At 36.1% G+C, this 23,095-nt stretch overlaps 3 protein-coding genes across 7 annotated transcripts in view; 1 reads left to right on the forward strand and 2 right to left on the reverse strand.

Annotated features, from left to right (window-relative positions):
• Window positions 1-113: 113 nt before the first annotated feature.
• On the reverse strand, window positions 114-10,002 carry zmat5 (zinc finger, matrin-type 5). The gene is made up of 5 exons (XM_082170611.1): window positions 9,686-10,002; window positions 8,313-8,375; window positions 8,125-8,205; window positions 7,865-7,976; window positions 114-341 (listed from the first exon to the last, which is right to left on the reverse strand). Exons 1-5 carry the CDS (start codon window positions 9,810-9,812, stop codon window positions 200-202), a joined length of 525 nt encoding a protein of 174 aa, XP_082026737.1. The 5' UTR covers window positions 9,813-10,002; the 3' UTR covers window positions 114-199.
• Window positions 10,003-12,543: 2,541 nt separating this feature from the next.
• On the forward strand, window positions 12,544-17,602 carry arpc5lb (actin related protein 2/3 complex, subunit 5-like, b). Its single transcript, XM_082169956.1, has 4 exons — window positions 12,544-12,917; window positions 16,419-16,491; window positions 16,595-16,771; window positions 16,956-17,602. The coding sequence occupies exons 1-4, from the start codon at window positions 12,778-12,780 to the stop codon at window positions 17,016-17,018; spliced, it is 453 nt and encodes a 150-aa protein (XP_082026082.1). The 5' UTR covers window positions 12,544-12,777; the 3' UTR covers window positions 17,019-17,602.
• An 815-nt stretch (window positions 17,603-18,417) lies between these two features.
• Window positions 18,418-23,095, reverse strand: part of scai (suppressor of cancer cell invasion) — a 36,857-nt gene continuing 32,179 nt past the window's right edge. For 4 of the 5 annotated variants that reach the window (XM_082169953.1, XM_082169951.1, XM_082169952.1 and 1 more), the window contains exons 15-17: window positions 22,908-23,081; window positions 22,666-22,766; window positions 18,418-21,333 (exon numbers count right to left, since the gene is read on the reverse strand). In XM_082169953.1, coding sequence (XP_082026079.1) covers window positions 21,187-21,333; window positions 22,666-22,766; window positions 22,908-23,081 — 422 coding nt within the window. In that variant the 3' untranslated portion in view covers window positions 18,418-21,186. The remainder of the gene's footprint in view (window positions 21,334-22,665; window positions 22,767-22,907; window positions 23,082-23,095) is intronic. The other variant, XR_014206084.1, reaches the window with a different exon arrangement.

Consider the following 23,095-nt stretch of genomic DNA (forward strand, 5'->3'; position numbering starts at 1 on the left):
CACTGGATTTTTTATATATCTATAAAAAAAGCTTTTCCTTTCAGCATGCACCTTCATTTCTATTGCTATATACTTCCATACAAATACGTACATTGTTTTCACTTCAAAAAAAATTATAAAATGGCTTTGTAACAGTAACAGTTAGAAGCATATTCTTGGGGGAAAAAGCATTAAAAAAGGATTTTTTACAAACTCCATTTCAACCCCATTCATTTTGCTGTGTCATTTTCCAACCACCATTTGGTGGGGGATGGAGAGATGGAGGAAGATCTGGAATAGACAGCAGATATGGAGGAATCTCGATGTTCTCAGTGCATTCTTCCTCTTCTATCTTTAAAACTCTGAAAATAAAAGGAGTAACAGGTTAAACTGCTGAGCTCAAGAGCATGTGTGTATTCTCTACCATTGGAACCTATATGCAGGTAATTATGCAAATGAAACAGCTGCAGGCATCTCACTTTAATGTGTCAAGGTGACCTCTAAACAAGATTGTTCATGTATTTTGAATGCTCTGAAGCACACTTGCACCCAAGCATCTGGAATTCCTCATACATAAAGATAAGCAACATGTTCAATCATAACAAAACTGGTTGTAAAAAGTCTCTCTGTATTTACCATAATACTGAACACCAAAAAACAGATAACATAGGAGTTTTTCTTTTGTCGAGGAGAATTATAAAATTTTCAAATTAATTATCATAAATATATATATATATATATATATATTTTGCGTGTTCCAGTTCAAATTGGTTAGATTTTTTAGGGAAATGAAAGGGCTCTCTATCTTTTATTCACTCAATAGCCTACGAAAGCGATACGAATTCATCACAAAAACAAAGCGCAAAATATAATAAATAAAAAAATACTGACATATCAGCTACGTCTTTTAAACATTTGACAAACGTAGCTACGATTACAGCGGAACATTCAAATCAGCGTTGGCGCTGCCCCAGAGAGAGCAGCTGTCATGTATAGGTATGAAATAGCTTTACAAAAAGTAGCATTATTTCTGTGTTACAGTAATTCAAATGATCACAGAAGTACTGAGATAAAAGTTTATAGTTCATAATCAGATAAACACTGAAGTCTACAGTAGTGATCAAAATAGATTTTAAAAAGTTTTTTTATATATATATTTTTTTTTTTTATAATTCATTCAAATACTTTTTTTTTTTTTTAAATAGACTGCAGCAACTAACATTTTGTCATCACCTCCAGCAAATTACGTTATAGCTGACAATTCAGAATCGCGGCAGAATTGTGATCTGATTTTCAATTTCCAGCTCATTGAGTAAAAACAGCATAATAACATCATGTGATGAAACAGGTTGTGAGAAGGAGGGGGAGATCAACTCATTAATACCCTTTAAATTCTGAACATGTTTAGGCAGCAACATGGTTTTTAAAAAACTCAATGTCTATGGTCAGATCCTCAACAAAAAAAAAAAGATTTATAATAAAAACATCACATTTCAACCATTTGAACCATTGTTTAAGAAAAAGGATAAGTTAATATATATATATATATATATATATATATCATAGACTGTAAAAAAATAGATACATACACTCACCTAAAGGATTATTAGGAACACCTGTTCAATTTCTCATTAATGCAATTATCTAATCAACCAATCACATGGCAGTTGCTTCAATGCATTTAGGGGTGTGGTCCTGGTCAAGACAATCTCCTGAACTCCAAACTGAATGTCAGAATGGGAAAGAAAGATGATTTAAGCAATTTTGAGCGTGGCATGGTTGTTGGTGCCAGACGGGCCGGTCTGAGTATTTCACAATCTGCTCAGTTACTGGGATTTTCACGCACAACCATTTCTAGGGTTTACAAAGAATGGTGTGAAAAGGGAAAAACATCCAGTATGCGGCAGTCCTGTGGGCGAAAATGCCTTGTTGATGCTAGAGGTCAGAGGAGAATGGGCCGACTGATTCAAGCTGATAGAAGAGCAACTTTGACTGAAATAACCACTCGTTACAACCGAGGTATGCAGCAAAGCATTTGTGAATGGGAGGTATTTTTGGGAGGTATCAAAAGCAAAGCATTTGTGAGGCGGATGGGCTACAACAGCAGAAGACCCCACCGGGTACCACTCATCTCCACTACAAATAGGAAAAAGAGGCTACAATTTGCACGAGCTCAACAAAATTGGACAGTTGAAGACTGGAAAAATGTTGCCTGGTCTGATGAGTCTCGATTTCTGTTGAGACATTCAGATGGTAGAGTCAGAATTTGGCGAAAACAGAATGAGAACATGGATCCATCATGCCTTGTTACCACTGTGCAGGCTGGTGGTGGTGGTGTAATGGTGTGGGGGATATTTTCTTGGCACACTTTAGGCCCCTTAGTGCCAATTAGGCATCGTTTAAATGCCACGGCCTACCTGAGCATTGTTTCTGAACATGTCCATCCCTTTATGACCACCATGTACCCATCCTCTGATGGCTACTTCCAGCAGGATAATGCACCATGTCACAAAGCTCGAATCATTTCAAATTGGTTTCTTGAACATGACAATGAGTTCACTGTACTAAAATGGCCCCCACAGTCACCAGATCTCAACCCAATAGAGCATCTTTGGGATGTGGTGGAACGGGAGCTTCGTGCCCTGGATGTGCATCCCACAAATCTCCATCAACTGCAAGATGCTATCCTATCAATATGGGCCAAGATTTCTAAAGAATGCTTTCAGCACCTTGTTGAATCAATGCCACGTAGAATTAAGGCAGTTCTGAAGGCGAAAGGGGGTCAAACACAGTATTAGTATGGTGTTCCTAATAATCCTTTAAGTGAGTGTATATATATATAAGATTTTTAGAATGCACATTAGCTTCCTTTACCCTTAAAACTGGATTAACTCTTAAATGTGTTTAATAATTGATTTAACTGAGCATTAAACTGAGAGGTAGCCATCCAAAACATTCTACGGTCTTCTGTAACCTGAGGACAGGTTAAATGTATTTAAAATGTCTGTGTGACCTGTTCAATTCTGCATGCACCACATATGCAGATTCTTACACAATGTATCTTAAATTTGGCCAAAATTAAATTAAACAGGTATTTATCTCAATCTGTTGAATGAACATGTTTGTGCCACACACACAATTCATAAATGTTGTTAACTGATCTTTCATGTGCCTGTTTTGAAATTGTTCAAGAAATTTTTGGGGGGTGGAAACATGATATTTGTTTAATGTTATTATAGAAGATGTTATATTTGAAAACATCTGGGGAAAAAAATCTTTCCAACTAGAGCCCCTCCAGTGAATCTCAGCCATTTCCAGCCCTGCGTGCGAGGAAGAGAACTGATCATTTGTCAACATCAAACTAAAAATAAATGAGACCTGAGCCCGGATAACCCATCTTAGTGAATGAAACATTAATTGGAAACAAACCAGCCTTTCCAAATCACCATTCTGTCCAGTATCCTGCATTAAGTACTAGGGCTGGGTATTGACACAAATTTCTAGCCTGGTTAAAACCAGACCATTCTCACTAACTGAGTTATGGTCTGGGAAAGCTTCATTAATAACTCATTTCCAAAGGGGCGTCACCAACGGACGTCGCTCAAATGCCTCTGGGCGCAATTGGATAGACCTAAAACCAATCAGAGCGATCGCGATCGTCATCGTGTAAAGCCATATGCTGCGTCCCAATTCGCCTAACTACGCCATAAAAGTATGTACTCTTTATGTGAAGAAAAGGTATTTACTTTTGAATGTGTAGCAAAAAAGTAGGCAAGCTTTGGGACATACTACTTCGTCATCTTTATCGGACGGATCTGTCGCGTGCATCCTGTCACGTAAACTGCCCTGTCAATCATCTTGTCACAGTTAAAATCCTTTGGATAGAATTGGATAGAGGTCGACCGATATGGGTTTTTTCAGGCCGATGCCGATGCCGATCTTTTGAAATCCGGGTCGGCCGATGGCCGATTAATGCTGCCGATTTATTTTGGCAGATATTTGGCCGATTATGTGCTTGTTTTTAACCTCTATTTGAAAGATAAAATATAACACAAATAATTACTTAAGATAGACAAGATTTCTCAACAAAAACATTTATTGAACACTTGACCAATCTGCACTTGTTGTGACCTTGAGATATGTTTGGTAATTGTACCTGAATGAATTAAATTAATTTGCTACATTTCAGATTAATATATTTGTTTTCCTTAAAATTGTAATTAACAGTAACTTAAACACTTTGCAGTTTGAATGATGTCTTGTAAACAAAATGACGGAGTATGTTTTTATGTTTCCACTGTTCGATCGCATCCGCGCCTCACACACACACACACACAAATATAAGTAAACACTTTGCGACTTTAAACACACGCGACTTTTCGATCGCGCCCGCGCCCCTCTCTCCCTCTCCCGAGTCTCCCTCTCTCTCTCTCTCTTCCACACACACACACCATACTCCAGCATTGCAATCTTTACATCGCAGCCTGCTTCAGAGCTAAGGCGGGGCTACAGATTAGGTGTCCCCAAAGAACCCGCGTATCTAACAGTAGTTCCGCATTACATGAATTAATTTGCACGCGAGTTTTATTTATTTTTATACCATGTATTCTCCGTGTAAATGTATACACCGAACCATGACGCCCGTACCGTTTCGGTTCAATACGAATTAGGGGTGACCCCGAATAGTCGAAGATTCGATGCTTCGATAGGAGGAGCCTGATTCGACTACCGATCTCACGGTCGAATCTTCGCAGGGGTGTTATGAAACGAGGATCATGCCACTTTGGCTATATGAGGGCGCTCAATGTCTGATTTCACATAGAACTAGCTTTTATGTAAATACGTTAATATTCAGCCTATTATGATAATGCTGTAGGCCTATATAAAAATGTGCAAAGAAAGAAGCTTTTAATAAATATTTTTTAACGTGCGTGAATAAATCCAAACACCCCGTGACAGATTTAAGTTTCACTTTCAATCCGTGACCGACAGAGGAGCGTCTTCGCGGCAAGGATTTAAATCTTTAACAATGTCTGGGATAAGAAAATCTAAAGTGTGGATGTACACCATCAGAAAGGATATTCTCCAAGGCTGGATTTAGCATCAGGAAAACCATGATCGCACTTCTGCCGGCCAACGTTAACATGTTTCACGCATAGACTGGGTTTCACGTTAGAATGTATTTTATCCGCGCGCACAATTTGAAAAGACTCCAACGGACAGACAGAGTGAAAGACGTTCAGGATTTGTTCTCTCGATCAGGTACAAGTGATTTCAAAACTTTTCAGCCGGTTCTAATTTTATTTTTGGATGCTGTGAACATTATTAGCTAAAAAGACTGCCTCTCCAGTTTAGCATTTATTGCTGTTTCTGCAGTTAAAAAGACAAAGTTGAAAATTCTGGCTACTATCGTTATTTTAATCATTTCTTTATTTTTATTTTATTTATTAATCTGTCAGGGTTATCTAATCTAACTATTTGTGGCTTGTGTTTTGAATATATGTTCCCCTGCACTTTAGGCATTTTGCACACATTTGCTCCTCATCCTGTGACTTGAATCTGATTTATTTCGTTTTGTATTTTTATTTATTAGAAAGGTATATTCTGTTCTAATTTAATTTAGTAAATTAATTGTTTATTTTTTCGGTGCATCGATGTTGTGCTGTAGGCTGGCCTGCTCGCACAGGTAATTTAGCCGATTTAATTTGATTTGCATGTGAAATGCAAATCTGCAGTGTGGCCTTTCTGGAGTTATTTATGTTATTTCTTAGTTTTATTGATCAAAAATGTTTTTATACATTTTCTTCTATATCTTTGTGTGATTTTCTGTACATCGCGGCTTTGAAACGTTAAAGCCCCGCCCCCATACACATGATTCGACTATTAGTCGACTATGGGCAAGACATGACGATTCTGATTCGACTATGAAAATCCATAGTCGGGGACAGCCCTAATACGAATACATGTTCCACCCCTAGTCTACAGTGAAATACAGTCACACATTACACTGTTTGGCCAGCATTTTAACCGTGTTTAATCCAGCTAAAGTTAACTGCTGACTAGCGTCACGTTTCTAACATCCGTTTTCAGAGCATCCAAGAGAAGCACAGAAATACGCATTGATATTCGGTCTGGTAAATAACGGTCGTTAAGGCACCAGTGCCGTATTAGCACCGGGTCTGTCTGTAGCTACCCAACCCTAGCGACGACGCTAGCAAAGCAAAGCCAGTCCTTCACTAACCTATGGTCACTTTTTTATTACTTATTTCTCTGCATTGAGTGACAACCCTCTCAAATATAAGACACACAAAACAGAACAAATAAAAGTATCAGATTCTCTGTCTGTAATTGCAAAATTCTTGCTTACTTATTGTTGTGACATGATAGCAACCCTTCTGCTGTGCTAATGCAACCTCAACTACGCTATCAATATCCACCGAACGTCATGTCGCCTATTCATATTTTTTCTCGAAGTTGGCAGTAACATATCAAAAGGTTTTAATTAAATATAAAGGAGTTTTCTCCAAGGAACTTAGCTCCTTCCTTAGGCACTGGATGAGGTCTGCTCACTCTGCTGGAGAATGACTCTAGGCGCAGCATGCGTCCACAACAACAACACAAGGCTGCCCACAGATGCGCCCGCCTAATAATCGGCTTGATATACTGGATATTGGCCGATGCCGATTATGTTAAAAAATCGGTCGATTAATCGTCCGACCGATTAATTGGTCGACCCCTAGAATTGGATGGACCTAAAACCAATCAGAGCGATCGTCATTGTGTAAAGCCCGCCCCAACGTTTCTGATTGGTGCCGCGATTTCGACGGATTAGAAATGGGCTTGAATGAGCTCTTTGCCAGACTACTTGCAGAGCAAATCTAAATTTGCCGGAAGTTGTCTGGGTTTTCCCTGGCTAACAAATTTCACAATTCAATACAAATTCGATTCACAAGCTTGCAATTCAATTCGATTTCGATTCGATTCAATGTTGATTATTTTGGATATCATGGCAAATTTTCTCAAGGAAAACAAATCTCTTAACAAATCCTGTAAACTATGGGAGTCAGTTGTAGACTACTCGGCTTCATTAGCCTACTATAATATTGAAGGTAAAAATTAACTGATTTGTATACAAATACTTAAATTAAACTTTTATTTATTTTTATAATAATGAAGTTATATGAAATATAAACATTTAAATGGTGGCTGTCATAAAAACTTGCCAGATTTATTCAAACATGCATTAAATACTGAAGAACATTAAAAATTATAATGAATATGTAATATGGTGCATATATTTAGCAAAATGATCCTGTCTAGAGTTAATTTTTCTAGCTGACTAAGGAGTTTATGGTCACTGGATATGGTTTTTCAGAGGTAAATGTGACATTACATGACATTGTTTTACTGACGTCTTTCCACGGTTGAAACACTGATTGAGCGATTCCATGTGACATGATACGGATTTCGAGAAGTTGAACTCTATCTTTTAACACTTTCAGATGCTCATTCATGTTTATTTCGCGCTGTAACTGGTATTATTAAGGCGGAAGAAAAGATCATGTGCACTCCGCGCTGCTGCTTCTCTTGAGCTGAGCTGCGCCAGAGCGATCTCACGCCACAGCACCAAAACGGTATTTAGCCTATGTTTTTGAATTCCAAAAGAAAATGGATGTAATTTGAAATCTGAGACTTTGTTTCATATCAATAGTAACAAAGCACAAAGATTATTGCCATTTATTGGATGGGATGCACGCTACAATGTTCCATTCATTCATCAACTGAAAACAGGATGACTAATCGATTCTTAAATACCAAGAAAATCGGTTCATAAAAATGAGAATCGATTAAAATCAAGAAATCTATATTTTTTACCCAGCCCTACCTTCCTGATGTCAAAGCAGCTCGTTTCTTCTCTCTTCTGGAGAGCCATTCATCAATGCTGCGCTTAGTAGATGATCTACCTTGGTCAGGGTCTTCCTTCCGTCGCTTTTCATCTGACAGGAAATTACAACAATGTACTCAGTTTAACAAATTGTGAAAATGTGTAAGTGTATGTCAACAGCCTGATCAGCACTAAGCATGCCTTCTCTAAAGATCATTGATACACCTAAAAGGCATCAGGAGATCACTGTAGCACCTCACCATCAATCTTTTGCTCCAGCATCTGCATGTAGCTCTCAGACATGTGTGAAAAACGACAGTTTGGACCAAATACACACTGTCCTGAAAGGCAGTGAGAGAAACAAGCACACTATCAGGTTCATAAAAGAAAACATATTTAACTACCGGTAAAGAAGCAACACATCGGTTTACTCTGTCAAATGTCTTACCTGTCTGAAGAAACTTTCTGCAGGGTTCCTTTGTCCGCTCTTCATTTAAAACTGTGGCAACATCTGAAAATAAAAATTACAAATTAAAAAAGTGCTTTACCTTAACATAATTGTTCTAAAACCTCCTGCCGCTGTGTGTTGTTATCTATGAGTGGGTCATTCCTGGTATTCCATCATAAAATGTAGAAATTCAAACTCAAAAAGACATTCTCGTGTAGTCATGATAGGGTGATGTAAAACATTTGAAAAATGATTTTGGTCAAGCTTGGGTAAATACATTTAACAATTTATTAAACAAAATAAAATAAATGGAAGATCAAAAATGTCCACCTTGTTCGGGACAAATGAACAACAGTTTCAAATACTAATGGATACTAATTTAGTATTAGGCCTATACTAATACTAAAAACTAAATTTTTCCATTTAAAAAGATATCAGTTAATAAGTTATCAGAAAATTTGCATATTGTGTGTGAATTGTACCTCTCACAAGCACATCATTTTACATTTTTCATTTTCAGATTCAAATGCCTAAAAAGCATTTTTGTTTACTTTTTAAAATACTGCATTATTGATTCTCCAGTACATTTTCCTTGTCACTGTATTATTTGTATGTTTTTTGCAGATTTTATGACATAATAATAATAATAATCATTTTCTATCTCTCACATACAAAAAGGTTACATAATTATTTTAGTTTGAACTGGACTTAGATATGAAACAATATGTAAAACATTGCCAAATAACTTTAACAACACTACTTCAACTTTAAACATACATTACTTTCACAATTATGTACACTCTTCTGTGTCCACTCTGTTAGGTCTTCTGAGGGGACATTCTGACCTAAAACATCTAAGCAAAAAGAAGCTAACATAGAAGGTGTGTCTAATAAATAATTGCATAGTTTTTAAAATTGTAATTTTAAAACTATGATTTTTTACTAATGTATTTTTTCCTTAACAGGGTGGACATAATAAGGTTAACCACATCAAATTTGAAAGAGAAAATCGGTAAAACACCTTGATTATAATTGCAAAAATAAATGTAATAATTTAAAAGAATATATTAATTGAATATTATCATAACTGTTGATATAACCAACAATGTAAAAAAGTTATTTGGAAAAATATATATATATATATAGTAAGTGTCTTAATTATGAAATTGGGATACACGGGCCTGGGAACATAAAAATTGTGATGGTTCAAAATCCTGTAAAATGTCTTCAATTATTTTTTAATAATGCTTAGAATTCAAATTGTGTCATTTGTGACTAAGACAGGTTTAAAGTTTATATTGTTCAACATTTTAAGGCAGTAAGTTTAGACTGGGGACACAAAAGGCACCGAATCCCAGGAATGCCCCGAGTACCTCTGAAGTTGTCAAACCAGGCTTTCTTCGCCCGGTGGTGCTGCACGCCGAACAGGTGCTTCTTTCTGTTGTGTAGGTTGTCCTGAAAGCTGCGGTCACAGTAGTCGCAGTAATACCTCTTCCCCATTGTTCTCAATGCAGAAAAGACTACAAATCAGACCTAAATTAAAATAATAAACTTAATGTTAATTAAGTAAAAATAAATATATATATATCAATATGAATTTGCGATGTCGTCTTCGATTTAACCACAGGGATTTAACACGTTTCTTCTGTCAGCCAGTTCAATATGGCGGCAATAATAACATACTTCTTCTTCTCCTTCTTCTTATGTCTTTATTTCACTTATTAGGTGCTTTACCGCCACCTACTGAAAGGGAGTGTGGATCAGAAGCGGATTGTAATATATATATTTATATATATATATATATATATATATATATATATATATATATATATATATATATATATATATATATATATATATATATATATATATATATATATATATATAAACCCGTTTCAATGCTGTTCCAAGGATGTTTTTTAAAGTGAAGTTTAGTTTTAATTTTTCTAGTACTTCTTTTAATTCCTTCCTTTCCTTTTCATTATAGGCTTCATAACAATCCATCATCACATGTTGGACAGATTCTGGTTGATTGCAATGTAAACACATTCCATTCATATGTCTACCTAATAGATGAAGTGTCTTGTTGAGCCCTGTATGTCCTATTCTGAGACGAGTGATAATCCTTTCTTCACTTTGCTTTTTACTCGTCATCTCCCTTTTCATGCCAGAAGAGTTTTGAATACTATACAAATGTCTTCCTGTATCACTAATATCCCAATATTCCAGCCATATTTTTTTTGTTTGATCTTTTATGATTGCTTTAGCCTCAGTTTTACTTAATGCAATCTGCAAATCTACTGTTGGTGATTTAAGAGATTGTTTAGCCAACATATCCACTTCTTAATTTCCTTTCACACCAACATGTGCAGGAACCCAAACAAACCATAGACTCAACCCTTTATTATTTAATCTGTATATTGTTTGATGTATTTCAATTAGCATATCAGGCCTGCATAATTTACCTGATTTTATGCTTGTGAGTGCAGACAAACTATCAGATGCAACTAAAACATTTTTTGGGTTATATTCTTATATTCCAATATAGCCTAATGGCTACCAGTTCTACAGTATAAACTGAAAGATTATCTGTTGTTCTTTTCTTGATATATTTTCCACATTGTGGGATGTACACTGCAGCACCTGTATGTCCATTTTTCGGGTTCTTTGAACCATCTGTGAATATTTTATTAGTAAAATTATTAATAACATGCTGGCTGCGCAGACTCAGAATTAAGCGACGTATTTAGCGCCCTCTAGCGGACTAACGCCTTCTTCTTCTTCTAATGGTGTTATATGGTGGTTGGCAAACCAACTTTCGGTGCATTACCGCCACCAACTGGACTGGAGTGTGGAGCACTAAAAAAATAAATAAAAAAAAAATACATAACACTAAATTCTGCAGTCTAATCCTATTTCTTTAATATATTTTATAATAGCACTATATATTTTAGATTGTTCTGCATGCTCTTTCAAAAGGCTTTTTATATTACTGTAAATAATCATAGCCTAATGTAAATCAACACCGATGTTTCTTAATTCCTTAATACTTTTGAACCTTTCTTTTTCACATTCTGTCTGATCACAATAATTCACTGACCCGTTTCATGTTTTCCTATTTTAAACATTGAGTGATTTAGTATAGTATGCCCTATTCGAATCGGTCAAACGCCTCATTCCACATTTACATATGAGACTGAATTTTGTTCGAAAAGTCAACAATTGTTGGCGTACTTTAGTTATCAACTAATAATGTGCAGACTATCTTGATTTCATGTGTATATGTCTGTGTCTGTCAAAAAAAGCTCCACAAACAGAATGGAAGCATCTAAAAAAAGATGTCATAATAAACATATAACTACCATAAATTTGTAATATTTAGGTCTGTTATTAATGTATTCAAAAGATCACTCTGTCTGTGCCATATGATCACAGGACTTGAAATACTCAGCAATAGTTAGTTGCATTATGTTGCTTTATACTATTTCATTAATAAAAAAAAAAAAAAAAAAATTTAAATAAAAATACATTACTGGTTAGTTGAACATTATTGGTTATTTTGCCCGTGTGCTTTCCACCGGTTACAATTTGCGACCAAGAATTGAACAAATACATTTAAAAAAAAAATTTTTTATGAAAACTATTTCATTCCAGATACATTTTACATGAGTAAAACACATGTGCTTACTGGGCATACTTTGGGTATAAATGAGTTAACTTAAAGCTAAACTTCAGTCAACAAAAAAAATCTGCACTGTGGAGAAGGTGAAATATAGCTATTTAGAAAAAAATTTACTTAAAGGGATAGTGTTGTTTTTCCTACTGTGGAGCAACTGTCCAGTTAAAAACGTTCTTTAAAATATCTTATTTTTGTGTTCAACAACGTATTTTGTGTTCAGCAGAAGAAAGGAATTCATACAGGTTTGGAACAACTTGAGGGTGAGTAAATAATGACAACATTTTCATTTTTGGGTGAACTACCCCTTTAAGGGATTCACTTTCATCGCGTGGGAAAAAAAATATGCAAAGAAAGTGAATGATGACTTTGGTTGTGGAAAAAAAGACGTAGGCTACAGAAAGTGAATATTGGTTGTATATATCCTAAATATTCTCCAGAGTAAATATTGACAGTTTTAATTTTGGGTGAACTGTTCCTTTAACTGTAAAATCACTTCACACACTCCTACTCAGCAGGTGGCAGTAGAACTCAAGCTTTGCTATCACACCTTTCATATTAAATATGCAGCTCTGCATCATCGGTATACACTGAAACAGCTCATGTGCTGGTGTGTGGCGGTATAATACGCTGAACGCAACCCACTTTGACTAATCTATTCGTCCATCTTTGGATGTATTTTTAAATGTGGTGTCTCTGACGTCGACTATAACCAGAGACTGAAATCTCCCATCGGAGCACAGACGCTGTTACAGCACACGGGACCGCTGGTGAGTGACACTGGCCCCGATGGCCAAGAACACGCTGTCTTCGCGCTTCAGAAAGGTGGACATTGATGAATTCGACGAGAATAAATTCGTGGACGATCACGATGAGGCTGCAGACCAGCAAGGACCTGATGCGGCGGAAGTCGACAACCTTATCAGGCAATATCCTTTAATTTGAGCGCAACGTTTTGGGGGATTGAGACATGAACGTGAGCCCGTGTGACATGAGCGCGCGCCTCGCTCGGTACAGTACTAGGGCATGATGACGTGATGATTGTGCTGCCTGTTTACAAGATTTTAACATCGCGTAGTTTTGTGTTCATTTAAGCTGCAACGACACAATTGTTATAGTTTATAAGTTACAAGTATAAAATGCTTCATGGTTTCCATAAAAATATCAAGCAGCGCAGCTGTTTTTAACATTGCTAATTGTAAGAAATGTTTCTTAAGCACCAAAGCAGCATTTTAGAATAATTATAGTTTACGTAATATTATAGATGAAAGTTAACTTTATAGCTGATATAATTAATGTAATTCAAAATGCTGGCTAGCGAAATTAATATATATATTTATTCTTTGGATAGGCCAGTGAAACAAATGTCGTGTCATTTTTAAAAGGTTTTAAAGTTAGTGAAAGCATATTTATGCCTGGTAACAACTATAAATTCCTAAAGGCCAGTTGCTCAATAAGGAAAGATGAAAACAATACATTAACTTTTTTTGAATAGTCATCTGTGAAGGGGGATCATTAAATGTAACAGTACATTAAAATCCATAAGTTACTTATTCTAAATGGAACTGTTTTTCCACTGGTTACATAATGTGACTACTGACATGTTTATGTGTCCTTTTTATGAGACTGAGCAATCATAATTTTACACAATTTTTATTATGACATTTTAAATACCTTTTATGGAGCTTTAACAGACAGACATTATCTTTTAGAGACATAAATTGGAAGTAACCGCTCGGGTCATGTGAATGTTTACAACAGGCATGTAAAAATGAAATTATTTACACTTGAGAACTCTGTATAAAATATATCAGAAACTCTTTTTAGACCCTTAAAACTCAAAATATCCTTTGATTTCAAATGTAACCAATAGGATAAAAATAGTTAATTTGCATTCAACACTTGATGGGTAGCGTAGCCTATGTTTTTGAAGCAGTGAAATGTTTCTCAAGTGGCTTGTGTTTCAAAATTTAATTCAACTGACCGAATATCAACTTTTATTTTATATAGTATAATGTATTCTTGTATTCATTTATTCAGCTGTTGAGAACAAGAGCGGTCTGACATTTCAGATACATCATTCTGTCACAGTGTTCCAATTAGGCTAGACCGCGCTCATCATAATAGGCATTTGAAGCAAACAGTCGTCTGCATTGTGTCACTGTAAATAAACCTGTTAAGGAGGGTTGTGAATCCACACGCTATTGTCACGTTGCCATTTGTTTCCTTGTACTGTATAGACTGAGGTATACAATGGTGTGATTGTCTCTGTGATCTTCCTGTTTGTTTGTGATCTCCATGGTGCCAGTTTTGCTCACAGGTGAAATGTGCCTGAACATGATCTCTAGTTTTTGGATGAAAAGTTGTTGCCAATAATGTGATAATTCATTCTGCTGTTACTACCCTCTCTGAGCTGTCTAAAGGGTTGGGATTTGGCCCTGGCAGGATGTGAAATGAAATTTGGCTGCCATATCTGAGGCCCGTCACCTCGTGGCTTCTCCCCTCATTGTGCCACTGCCCTGAGACCTCTTGATTTGCATCAGGCTTCCTCTTCCTCTCTGCTCTACCGTGGTACCTGGTTTAGTAAGTTCCTGCTGATGTTATCTTGAGTTGATTTGGTGAAACAGCTGAAACCCGTGAGACTGAATCTTTTATGCAGAGTTTACTCTCACACGCCACAACTAGGAGATTCACTGTTCCAGTGTGTCTCACTTATGGTCTCAAACCTGTAATAAGCACTCATTAACCGTTTCTATGGACAGTAGAGTATCATGTGAAGGCCCTCTAATGTGAGACCTTCAGGCTAGATGTGCAGCTTTTGAGTGTGATGGTCTGTCTGACTGGTGGGCATCAGTATCTGACTTGTTTCGCAGCACTTCTTCTGTGCAGTGGGGCTTGATCTTGCTGAACTGCAAGATGTTATTATAGAGCGCTGAGCCGCACTTTGAAAAACAAGAGGTCCCAAAGGAACCTTACATGCTCCCTGTTGAGTTTGTTGGCGTTTTGAATTAATCCCTGGCAGTACATGCTTTTACCACACTCTTGATGCGGGGTAGAAAGGGGGTTAAAAAATAAAAAATAAAAATATTTATGAAAAACTATTTCACTATTACGCATTGTGAAACATTATTACAATTTAATGACTGTTTTCCATTTTAATATATTTCAAAATGTAATTTCTTCCTGTGATGGAAAAGTTGAATTTCCAGCATCGTTACTCGTCTCCAGTGTCACAGAAATCATTGTCACATGTCACAGAAATCATTCTGATATGCAAAAATTCTGCTCAAGAAGCAATTACCATTATTATCGATTCTGAAAAGTTGTGCTGCTTAATTTTTGTGAAAACGATGACACACTTTTTTATTTTTTAGGATTCTAAAATAACAGCATTTATTCGAAATAGAAATATTTTGTAATATTATAAATGTCTTTAATGTCACTTTTGACCAATTTAATGCATCCTTGCTGAATAAAATCATTCATTTCTTGCAAAAAACTATCCTACTGACCCCAAACTTTTAATGGATGGATGTTCCAGAGTGGAGTGTTTATTAGATGTTTTTGAATTCTCATTTATGGTTCTCTGAGACTGGTTATTTTGTGTGTTCGGTTGTCTTTAAGCAGTAAATGTTAGGGTATCTCTGACAACTTAATTCAAAACATGTGGACAGAGTCATCTGGTAAAATCTTTCATGGTGTTTGTCGTGAAAACGTCCTTTTATGTCTTATTTTAATGTCTTTATTTTGTTTCTGAATATTTGAGAGTGAAATGTTAATTTATACTGCAATTAAAAAACGAACACTCATATTACAATGCTTTAATTTAGAAAAGAAATACGGTGATGGATATGTAATTCCAAACTTAAGTGGAACGTCCTCAGCACAGCAAGAGAAAAGGACATCTGGGGACAAGAAGTTCCCAGATGAAGAAGAAAATATTCTGGAACACAAGGACGCTGAAGACGAGTGGCTTGAGACTCAAGAGTGTTCTCTGTTTTGCTTCTATTTTGAGGCTTTCTATTTTTATTAATGAGGTCACAGCGTCTAAAATTTGAATAGTTAGATTAAAAATTGATATTAATTCATTTAGAGACTGAAATTAAACTAGGGATAGCCGTCTCTCTCTCATATTAATGCACTGTGTCATTCACAGTTGTTGGAGAATGTAGTGGCAAGCTGCTTCAGCGTACCAGACAATCAATCATCCGTGTTCCTGAGAGTTTAGTCCCGTCTAAAAGAATCATTTGTTTTGAGAAATTCCTTAGGGTTCAGCTTGAGTGTGCGTGTGTATATATTTGTGACATCTTCATCCGAGAAACCTAGTTCCCCCTAGTCAGCTTATGCAAAATTTAAAGCTTAATTTTCTAATTTACTGTATGATTAGAGCTAAGGCTAGTGATTGTCTTCCTTAACCAGCTCTAATGCACAGGGGACATGATGGCAGCCCTTCATATTGCTCTTAGGAACCCTCCAATCAACAGCAAGAACCCTGCAATAAAGGTACAGACAGTTTTAACAAAAACACATTTTTACAATGAAGTATATAGAGCACAGATTGCACAGTTTCTTGAAATACGGCATCTTTTCTGTCTTTCATTCCCAGGAAAGAGCTCAGACTGTGGTATTGAAGGTTCTGACATCATTTAAGGGCAGCGATATAGAGCCCGCTGTAAAATCTCTCGACAAGAATGGAGTCGATCTTCTTATGAAGTATATCTACAAAGGCTTTGAGAGGCCCGTAGAAAATAGCAGTGCCATATTGCTGCAGTGGCATGAAAAGGTAAACCCAAGAATTTTGTTCACTCAGTCAATTTGTCATGTTTCAGTCAGTAGTTCACAATGTAGGTACAAAACCATCAGATATGTAATACACATTTTTAGTGGGCTATATATAACATGAATAAAACGTAACTTTAATGTGGGATGCATGTTTGTTTTTTTCTTCTCCCTATCTTTTATAACAGGCATTTGCCATTGGAGGACTAGGCTCTATTGTTCGAGTTCTGACAGCCAGGAAGACTGTATGACTACCTGAGCAGACCTGGAAACAATGTCGCTAAGAGACGCAGAGGACATGAGGCAGGTTTGCCTGTTACTTAAAGGAAAGAACAAGAGACCATCGTTTTGAATGCTACTGCCCTGATGAAGAAAAAAAAAAAACTGTAAACGGTAGAGAAACAACAAAGCACTTGTTTCAAACTGAAAAAAATATGCTTGTGTAAAAGTGAAGCAACGTTCATATGTCAATATATCATAAATTATTCTATGATATACTGGCATAAAAAAAAAAAAGATTTCAATCCGACATGGTTTTTTGAGGGAAAAAATGGAAAACAAAACAATCCCGGTGTACGTGCTATAAGTAACATGAGGTGAATAAAGATCAGGTGAGTGTGAGCATCAAAAGCGAGTCAGTACATATGAGGTTGTTATTTGATTAGTAAGATTTAATCCGTTTTATTTTCTTATTTTAATTCACATCTTTGTCCCATACTCCTTTGTTTTGTTTTTGTGCAGAAATTTAATAATGGAACCAGTGATGTACACCAAAGGGGTAGAGTGGGGATCATTGTAAAGTGCCTGCTACAATAAAATAAATGGATCTCCTTTATGTTGTCATCTGTGTTTGATTTAATTTTAATATATGATTTATACAGAGTATGAACATAACTTACCTCATCGGCCACATAATAAAATGGTAATACTGTACAACAGACTTGTCTAACCTGTTTGACAGTTGTATCGGGATGGTGACCTACAGAAGCAGGAAGGGCAGGGTAATTAAGATAATGCATATCAGGAAAAGAAGATAAAGGGGTCTTCAAAGAATTCTGAAGGATGTAATACTGATAACTTCTATCATGCCAAGACTAGAGCCCCAGGGATATCATTCATGGAACAGAGTGCTGTAATCTCACTGCTGGGCGGCACAAGGACCAGGAGCTGTATTCATCTATAAATGTCAAATGTTTTTTCACGTGTATGGGCTGAATTGAATATTTGGAGTCTTAATTAGGGATGCACTGATATTCAAATTTTGTTACAACCAATAACTGATAAATGGTCTATTACATTATACAGTATTTTGTCTAAATAAAATACTAAATGTTAAAATCAGCAATTTAAATGCTTCAAGTGAATCACAACATTTATTGGATATTGGATTTTAAATGAATATTAATTCTGAGATTTGATAAAGAATTCAAGCGTTAAATTATTAGTGTTTTAGAGATGTTAAGTAAATGATAATCCAATTTAAAGGATGAAATGAGCATAAACAAATATCTAAAATTAAGCCCCCCCAAAATTAAACCTATAGTTTAAATTATGTTGATCTAAAATAACATGATACCTATTCTTAATAATTTCTGTATCAGTTGTTTTAGTGCACATTTACTCATAGAATGTATTAAGGAACACCAAAAATTAAGCAAAACAGTCATAAACTTTTTAATATTCTTAAATAGCATTCTTAAAAACAAAAAGCTTGCATGTTTTGGTTTCATCACTTTTTTTTTTTTTCTCTGCATTTAACAACAAACATCAAATATAATTTGGCAACAGATAAGACAAAACAGTTAAGTGATTAAAAACACATGACAATTGGACAATGCAAGTATGTTCAACTAGCAACTCTAGAACCCCTTAACTTATAAAGAAAGAGTATTCTGACCATTACATCACTTTTGAAAATGTTCCCTCCCACAACAGTAGGAACTGGTAGAAATCACCATTACTACACCTTAGATCTGGCCCCATGTTGACAATAGAAAACAAATGCAGTTGATTTTCTTTCTGTTCCTTCCAATCATGGCTGCTAATGCATTTACAGCATTCATTAAAATGGTGCAAGGGGCATCAACATTTAACAGATCTGCTAAATAACATGCATCTACTACAGAAATGTGGGCAATTGGTAAGAAAACACTTAAATAAATAAAAAAAGGGGTATTGCATTTTCCCCTAAATCGTAAGTTGGTACGTTTCTGCTGTGGTACATTTTACATATAAGTGCTTAAAGTCCGTATTCACCCCTGTGCTCTCAGATGAATGGTGTGATGTGAATACAGCACTATCCCAGGACAGTCTGAGCGAGAACTTACAGAGCTAATTTATAGGATGCTGTGAAGTTAAGATACTTATACACACATACTAACACAAATTAAATAAGGCAAAAACATTTGACAGTCCACCAGTCAAGGTTAGACAACTAGACAGAGAGGAAACGGTGACATCCACCATCTGTTTCCTTCTTCATCTCCATCCAGCCCTCCTCCTTTTGGCAAACTAAAACAGTATAATAATAATAAAAAAAAGCTAGGCCATGAAACAATTTGTGTCTGCAAGATCGTAATTTGGGCAGTGGATATTCCATGTTAAAGTTGATTTTGTTTGGCAGTGATTTGTTCGTTAGCAAACTTCTCTCTTTTTACACAAGAGAATTATTTTTATTTTTTAAAATAAGCACGTGGAAGCAGCTTTGACTTGAAAACGTGCAAAAATATAAACTAGACTAAAGGAGAGAGATGACGGTATTTTACGGGACCTTGTGCTCTCCACATGCAAGAATCTTTTGGTCCTATTTGAATGGCCTTGATAAAACCTGCAGCTCGGGGGAAGAGTTGGTAAACGTTGAAAAATCCGTCATCGTGTGCTGTTTTGTACCAGAGATCACAGACGGAGAAAGGGATGAGCTTTATGCCAAAAGTTTGTCATAACAGAATTATCAGACATGCCTCTTGCCAACAGCACAATAAATAACATCAGAATAAAACTTAAATAGTGCAAGTAAAGTGCAAGGCTGTTATTGTAACCGCTATCATCGTAATTATCAACAATGTGACGTAATGAACCGAACGAAACACTGATCACATCACTTCTTACTAGACCGATGCAATGCACTTGTCCTTGAGACAGATGGGTCGTGAAGGAGGGACGCTCTTATGCCATGATCCTTGGAATGTCAGCTGACTGCACTTGTGTGAAGTGGCGGGAGGGTGCGCAGTTGAGACAGTGGCATGGTCCATTCACAGATTAGACAAAAGAACACTGCCCCTGTCACATGCAGAGGGTCATCTTTTCACAGATCTGCCACGACAAACAACCCAGACAGACACACTTCTCTGCATCACATTGACTTCTTATAGAACTATACATATATTTATATATATATATATATATAGAGATATATATATATAGATATATACACAAATTTGTACTTATATACAGGAGTACGCCTGTACATCTCTGACACTATAAAAGAGAACTTTGTTGGCTATTGGTGTCCACTGCACACATGGAATAAGACATTTGGTTATTACATCAGCTATGCAAGTATGGGCTTACCACACTACTGAGGCATGCTAAAAATAATCTCTTTTGAAGAAACGCTCGATAAAATGGAGATTCTGGTGTCAACGTAGCGATTAATTAAGGACCAGTTAGCTGATGACCAAAATAACCCAAAAGAGGCACAGCGCGGTGGACCTCCTTCAAAAGGCCAGGCTAAAGTCCACGAAATTTGTGTCAAGACGAAAAACGAACACGTTTTAATGAACGAAAACAAACAAGAAAGGCAAGACAGAGCAAATAAATGCAAACATGCTGCACGCTCCCTACGGAAAAAATTGTGTAAACGTTGCAGAGGCAAAGTGTTGAGAAGGGAAAACAAACTTCCTTCTCCAAAATGTGTTTTGCCAAAGCCTTAGGCTCATCTTTTTGGAAGAATCTCCCTGGAATTACACCAATTGACATTAAAAAATGTTTCCAAATCTCTTTCTGAAGTGTCCTATGTTATCTTGTGCTCTCTAATCACCTTCAGAAACGGCGATAGCTTCCCTCAACAGGTCTGAACGCCCGTGTGCCTGCGCTCGTACACATACGGTACATGCATGTAGTAAATCTCCTTGTTCTCCTGTTTGTTGGGAGCAACGCTTTTGCATCTGGGTGTGTGTAGTTAGTTAAAATCTAGAAATGCATGTGAACTAGACAATCTAAATATCTGCCCACAATGATGAGATATTTTCTCTTGAACTATCTAGATCTAAATGAGATTAGGTTAAACAACCAGCTTATTCAGAAGAAACTACCTACAACTTGTGTATCCGTGTATGGACATGAGCGCGTATGTATGTGTGTGTGTGTGTGTGTGTGTGTGTGTGTGTGTCTGGAAGTTGGCATGGTGCCACCATGTGGTCAATAGTTATCCAACAAGCCATCAGAGAAGAGGTTTTGCACATCCAACATGGCCGCCAGCTCTAGCACATGTTTCTGTAGAAGGCTGCTCTCCACCATCTCCTGTTTCGGCAGCTGGGGGTACGATTCTGGAAAACTCCTCGCTTCCTGTAACGTGCACAGAAACAGCATCCTCATCCAGCTGCTTTGTGAAAACATCTTGAATAAAATATTGGTTCAAAAACTGTGTTAAACTGCTGTAGTCTTATAAATGTGATCTCTATTTGCTCTATTCTGTCACTTAAAATTACACTTATCTGAAAGGGTTTGGCACTAAAAATGTTGGGGCATGTTTTCACCTGATGATCACTTCATGCATTTTTACTGATCGAATAGCTATCTGAACTGTTTAAAACGGTTCCATTTACACTTACACTTGGATTTAAAAGCGTCTCGAAAGCGTTTTGGAGGGCATTTAAACCTGGTCTTTTCACGATTGGAAAGCTATCTTTTCAGAGAAAACGCATAAAGTGACCAGGTGTAAAAAGGCCCTTTGATATGACATTGACTTCAGTTGGTTCTGCTTCCAGAGGACCTGAATTTATTTCATCTATCTTTTTCGGTAATGCGGCTGCAGTTTTCAGTCTGAGAGTGTGTAGTTCCACCAGGAGGTTAACAACAATACATTAAATTTATATTTTAAATTATTTTTCAGTGTCATTTATATATGTTTAATGCAGCTTTGTATGTCTAAGACTTTGGATATATCATAATTATTATTGTGGGATACAAAGAGTGAAGTATTATTATTTATTGTATTTATAAAATATTATTAAAATACTTTTATAGTATTTATTAATATTTTGAAGTAGCATCATTTTCTTTCATTTTCATTTTTCTTTTCATTTTCTTTTTGGCTATTTATAATTAGTAAAAAATTGTATTTCTTTATTTTTATAAAAATTTTAGTTTTAGGTATTTTATTAAACGAAAATTAGAAATGTTGCAAATAACTGAAATAAAATAAGTTAAGTAGAAAGATTTAAGAAAGAAAAAAAGAGGTGATATATATATATATATATATATATATATATATATATATATATATATATATATATATATATATATATATATATATACTGGACCTCAACTGAAGTCAATTTCCTGAAGGCAAGCTTTCAAGAAACACTGGATTCAGATCTCAGTGTTGAGAATAGTAGCCTATTAATAAATGTGACTAGTTTGTTTAAAGAAGTTTAAAGATGAGCTGCAATACCTCATATTTAAAAGTATATTTAGTATTTATTTATGTGTTTGAACTGTGCAGCATATTTACACTTGTGAATATACCCAAAATGGTTTAAAATGTATGTTTTTTTTTTTATTGTTGCTTTAATATCAGGTTCGTGAGACAAATATGACCATTATTTCACTGATTATTATTGATCAAATTGTGTTTATTATAGTAACATATATAATATTCATCCAATTCAGACTCACCCGGAAGAGCTTGTGTAATCGGAGCGTGGTGCAGCAGAACACGAAACGGATCATGAGCAGTCGCAGAAACTCATCGCCATAAAACTGCAGAAAGGCCTGATCTGGAAGACAGTAATCAGGAAAACTATGAAATATATATCTGTCCATTGGTCCAACTAGTCAATGATGTATAAAAATGTATGAAAGCATAAAAAAAAAGCACAAAACAAATGTAAAGGGATAACAGCACATATTGGCATTACCTATAACTCGGGAACTCGTGATCATCTGGCCAATGTCATGGAAAACCTTCCGCAGGAGTTCCTGGGCCTTTTCCCACAATCCATAGCGCATGCTGCTCAGTCCACAGACAGACAGGAAGCCCATGAGGGGGTTGTAGAGGAAGAGAGTAAACAGACTTCCACGCTGAGATTGGTCTACAAGAGAGTAA

Source organism: Leuciscus leuciscus (assembly GCF_965113295.1).
Source record: "Leuciscus leuciscus genome assembly, chromosome: 5".
Taxonomy (NCBI): domain Eukaryota; kingdom Metazoa; phylum Chordata; class Actinopteri; order Cypriniformes; family Leuciscidae; genus Leuciscus; species Leuciscus leuciscus.

Bases quoted from the DNA above. Each gene is read 5' to 3' on its own strand.
- zmat5 (XM_082170611.1), bottom strand. From the start codon at position 9,812: ATGGGGAAGAGGTATTACTGCGACTACTGTGACCGCAGCTTTCAGGAC. The intron at 8,376-9,685 runs GTACTCGGGGCA...TTTTATTTTCAG, and splicing joins CTGGTTTGACAACTTCAGAG to ATGTTGCCACAGTTTTAAAT. The intron at 7,977-8,124 runs GTGAGGTGCTAC...ATTTCCTGTCAG, and splicing joins GCTGGAGCAAAAGATTGATG to ATGAAAAGCGACGGAAGGAA.
- arpc5lb (XM_082169956.1), top strand. From the start codon at position 12,778: ATGGCCAAGAACACGCTGTCTTCGCGCTTCAGAAAGGTGGACATTGAT. The intron at 12,918-16,418 runs ATATCCTTTAAT...GCTCTAATGCAC, and splicing joins GTCGACAACCTTATCAGGCA to AGGGGACATGATGGCAGCCC. The intron at 16,772-16,955 runs GTAAACCCAAGA...CTTTTATAACAG, and splicing joins TGCTGCAGTGGCATGAAAAG to GCATTTGCCATTGGAGGACT.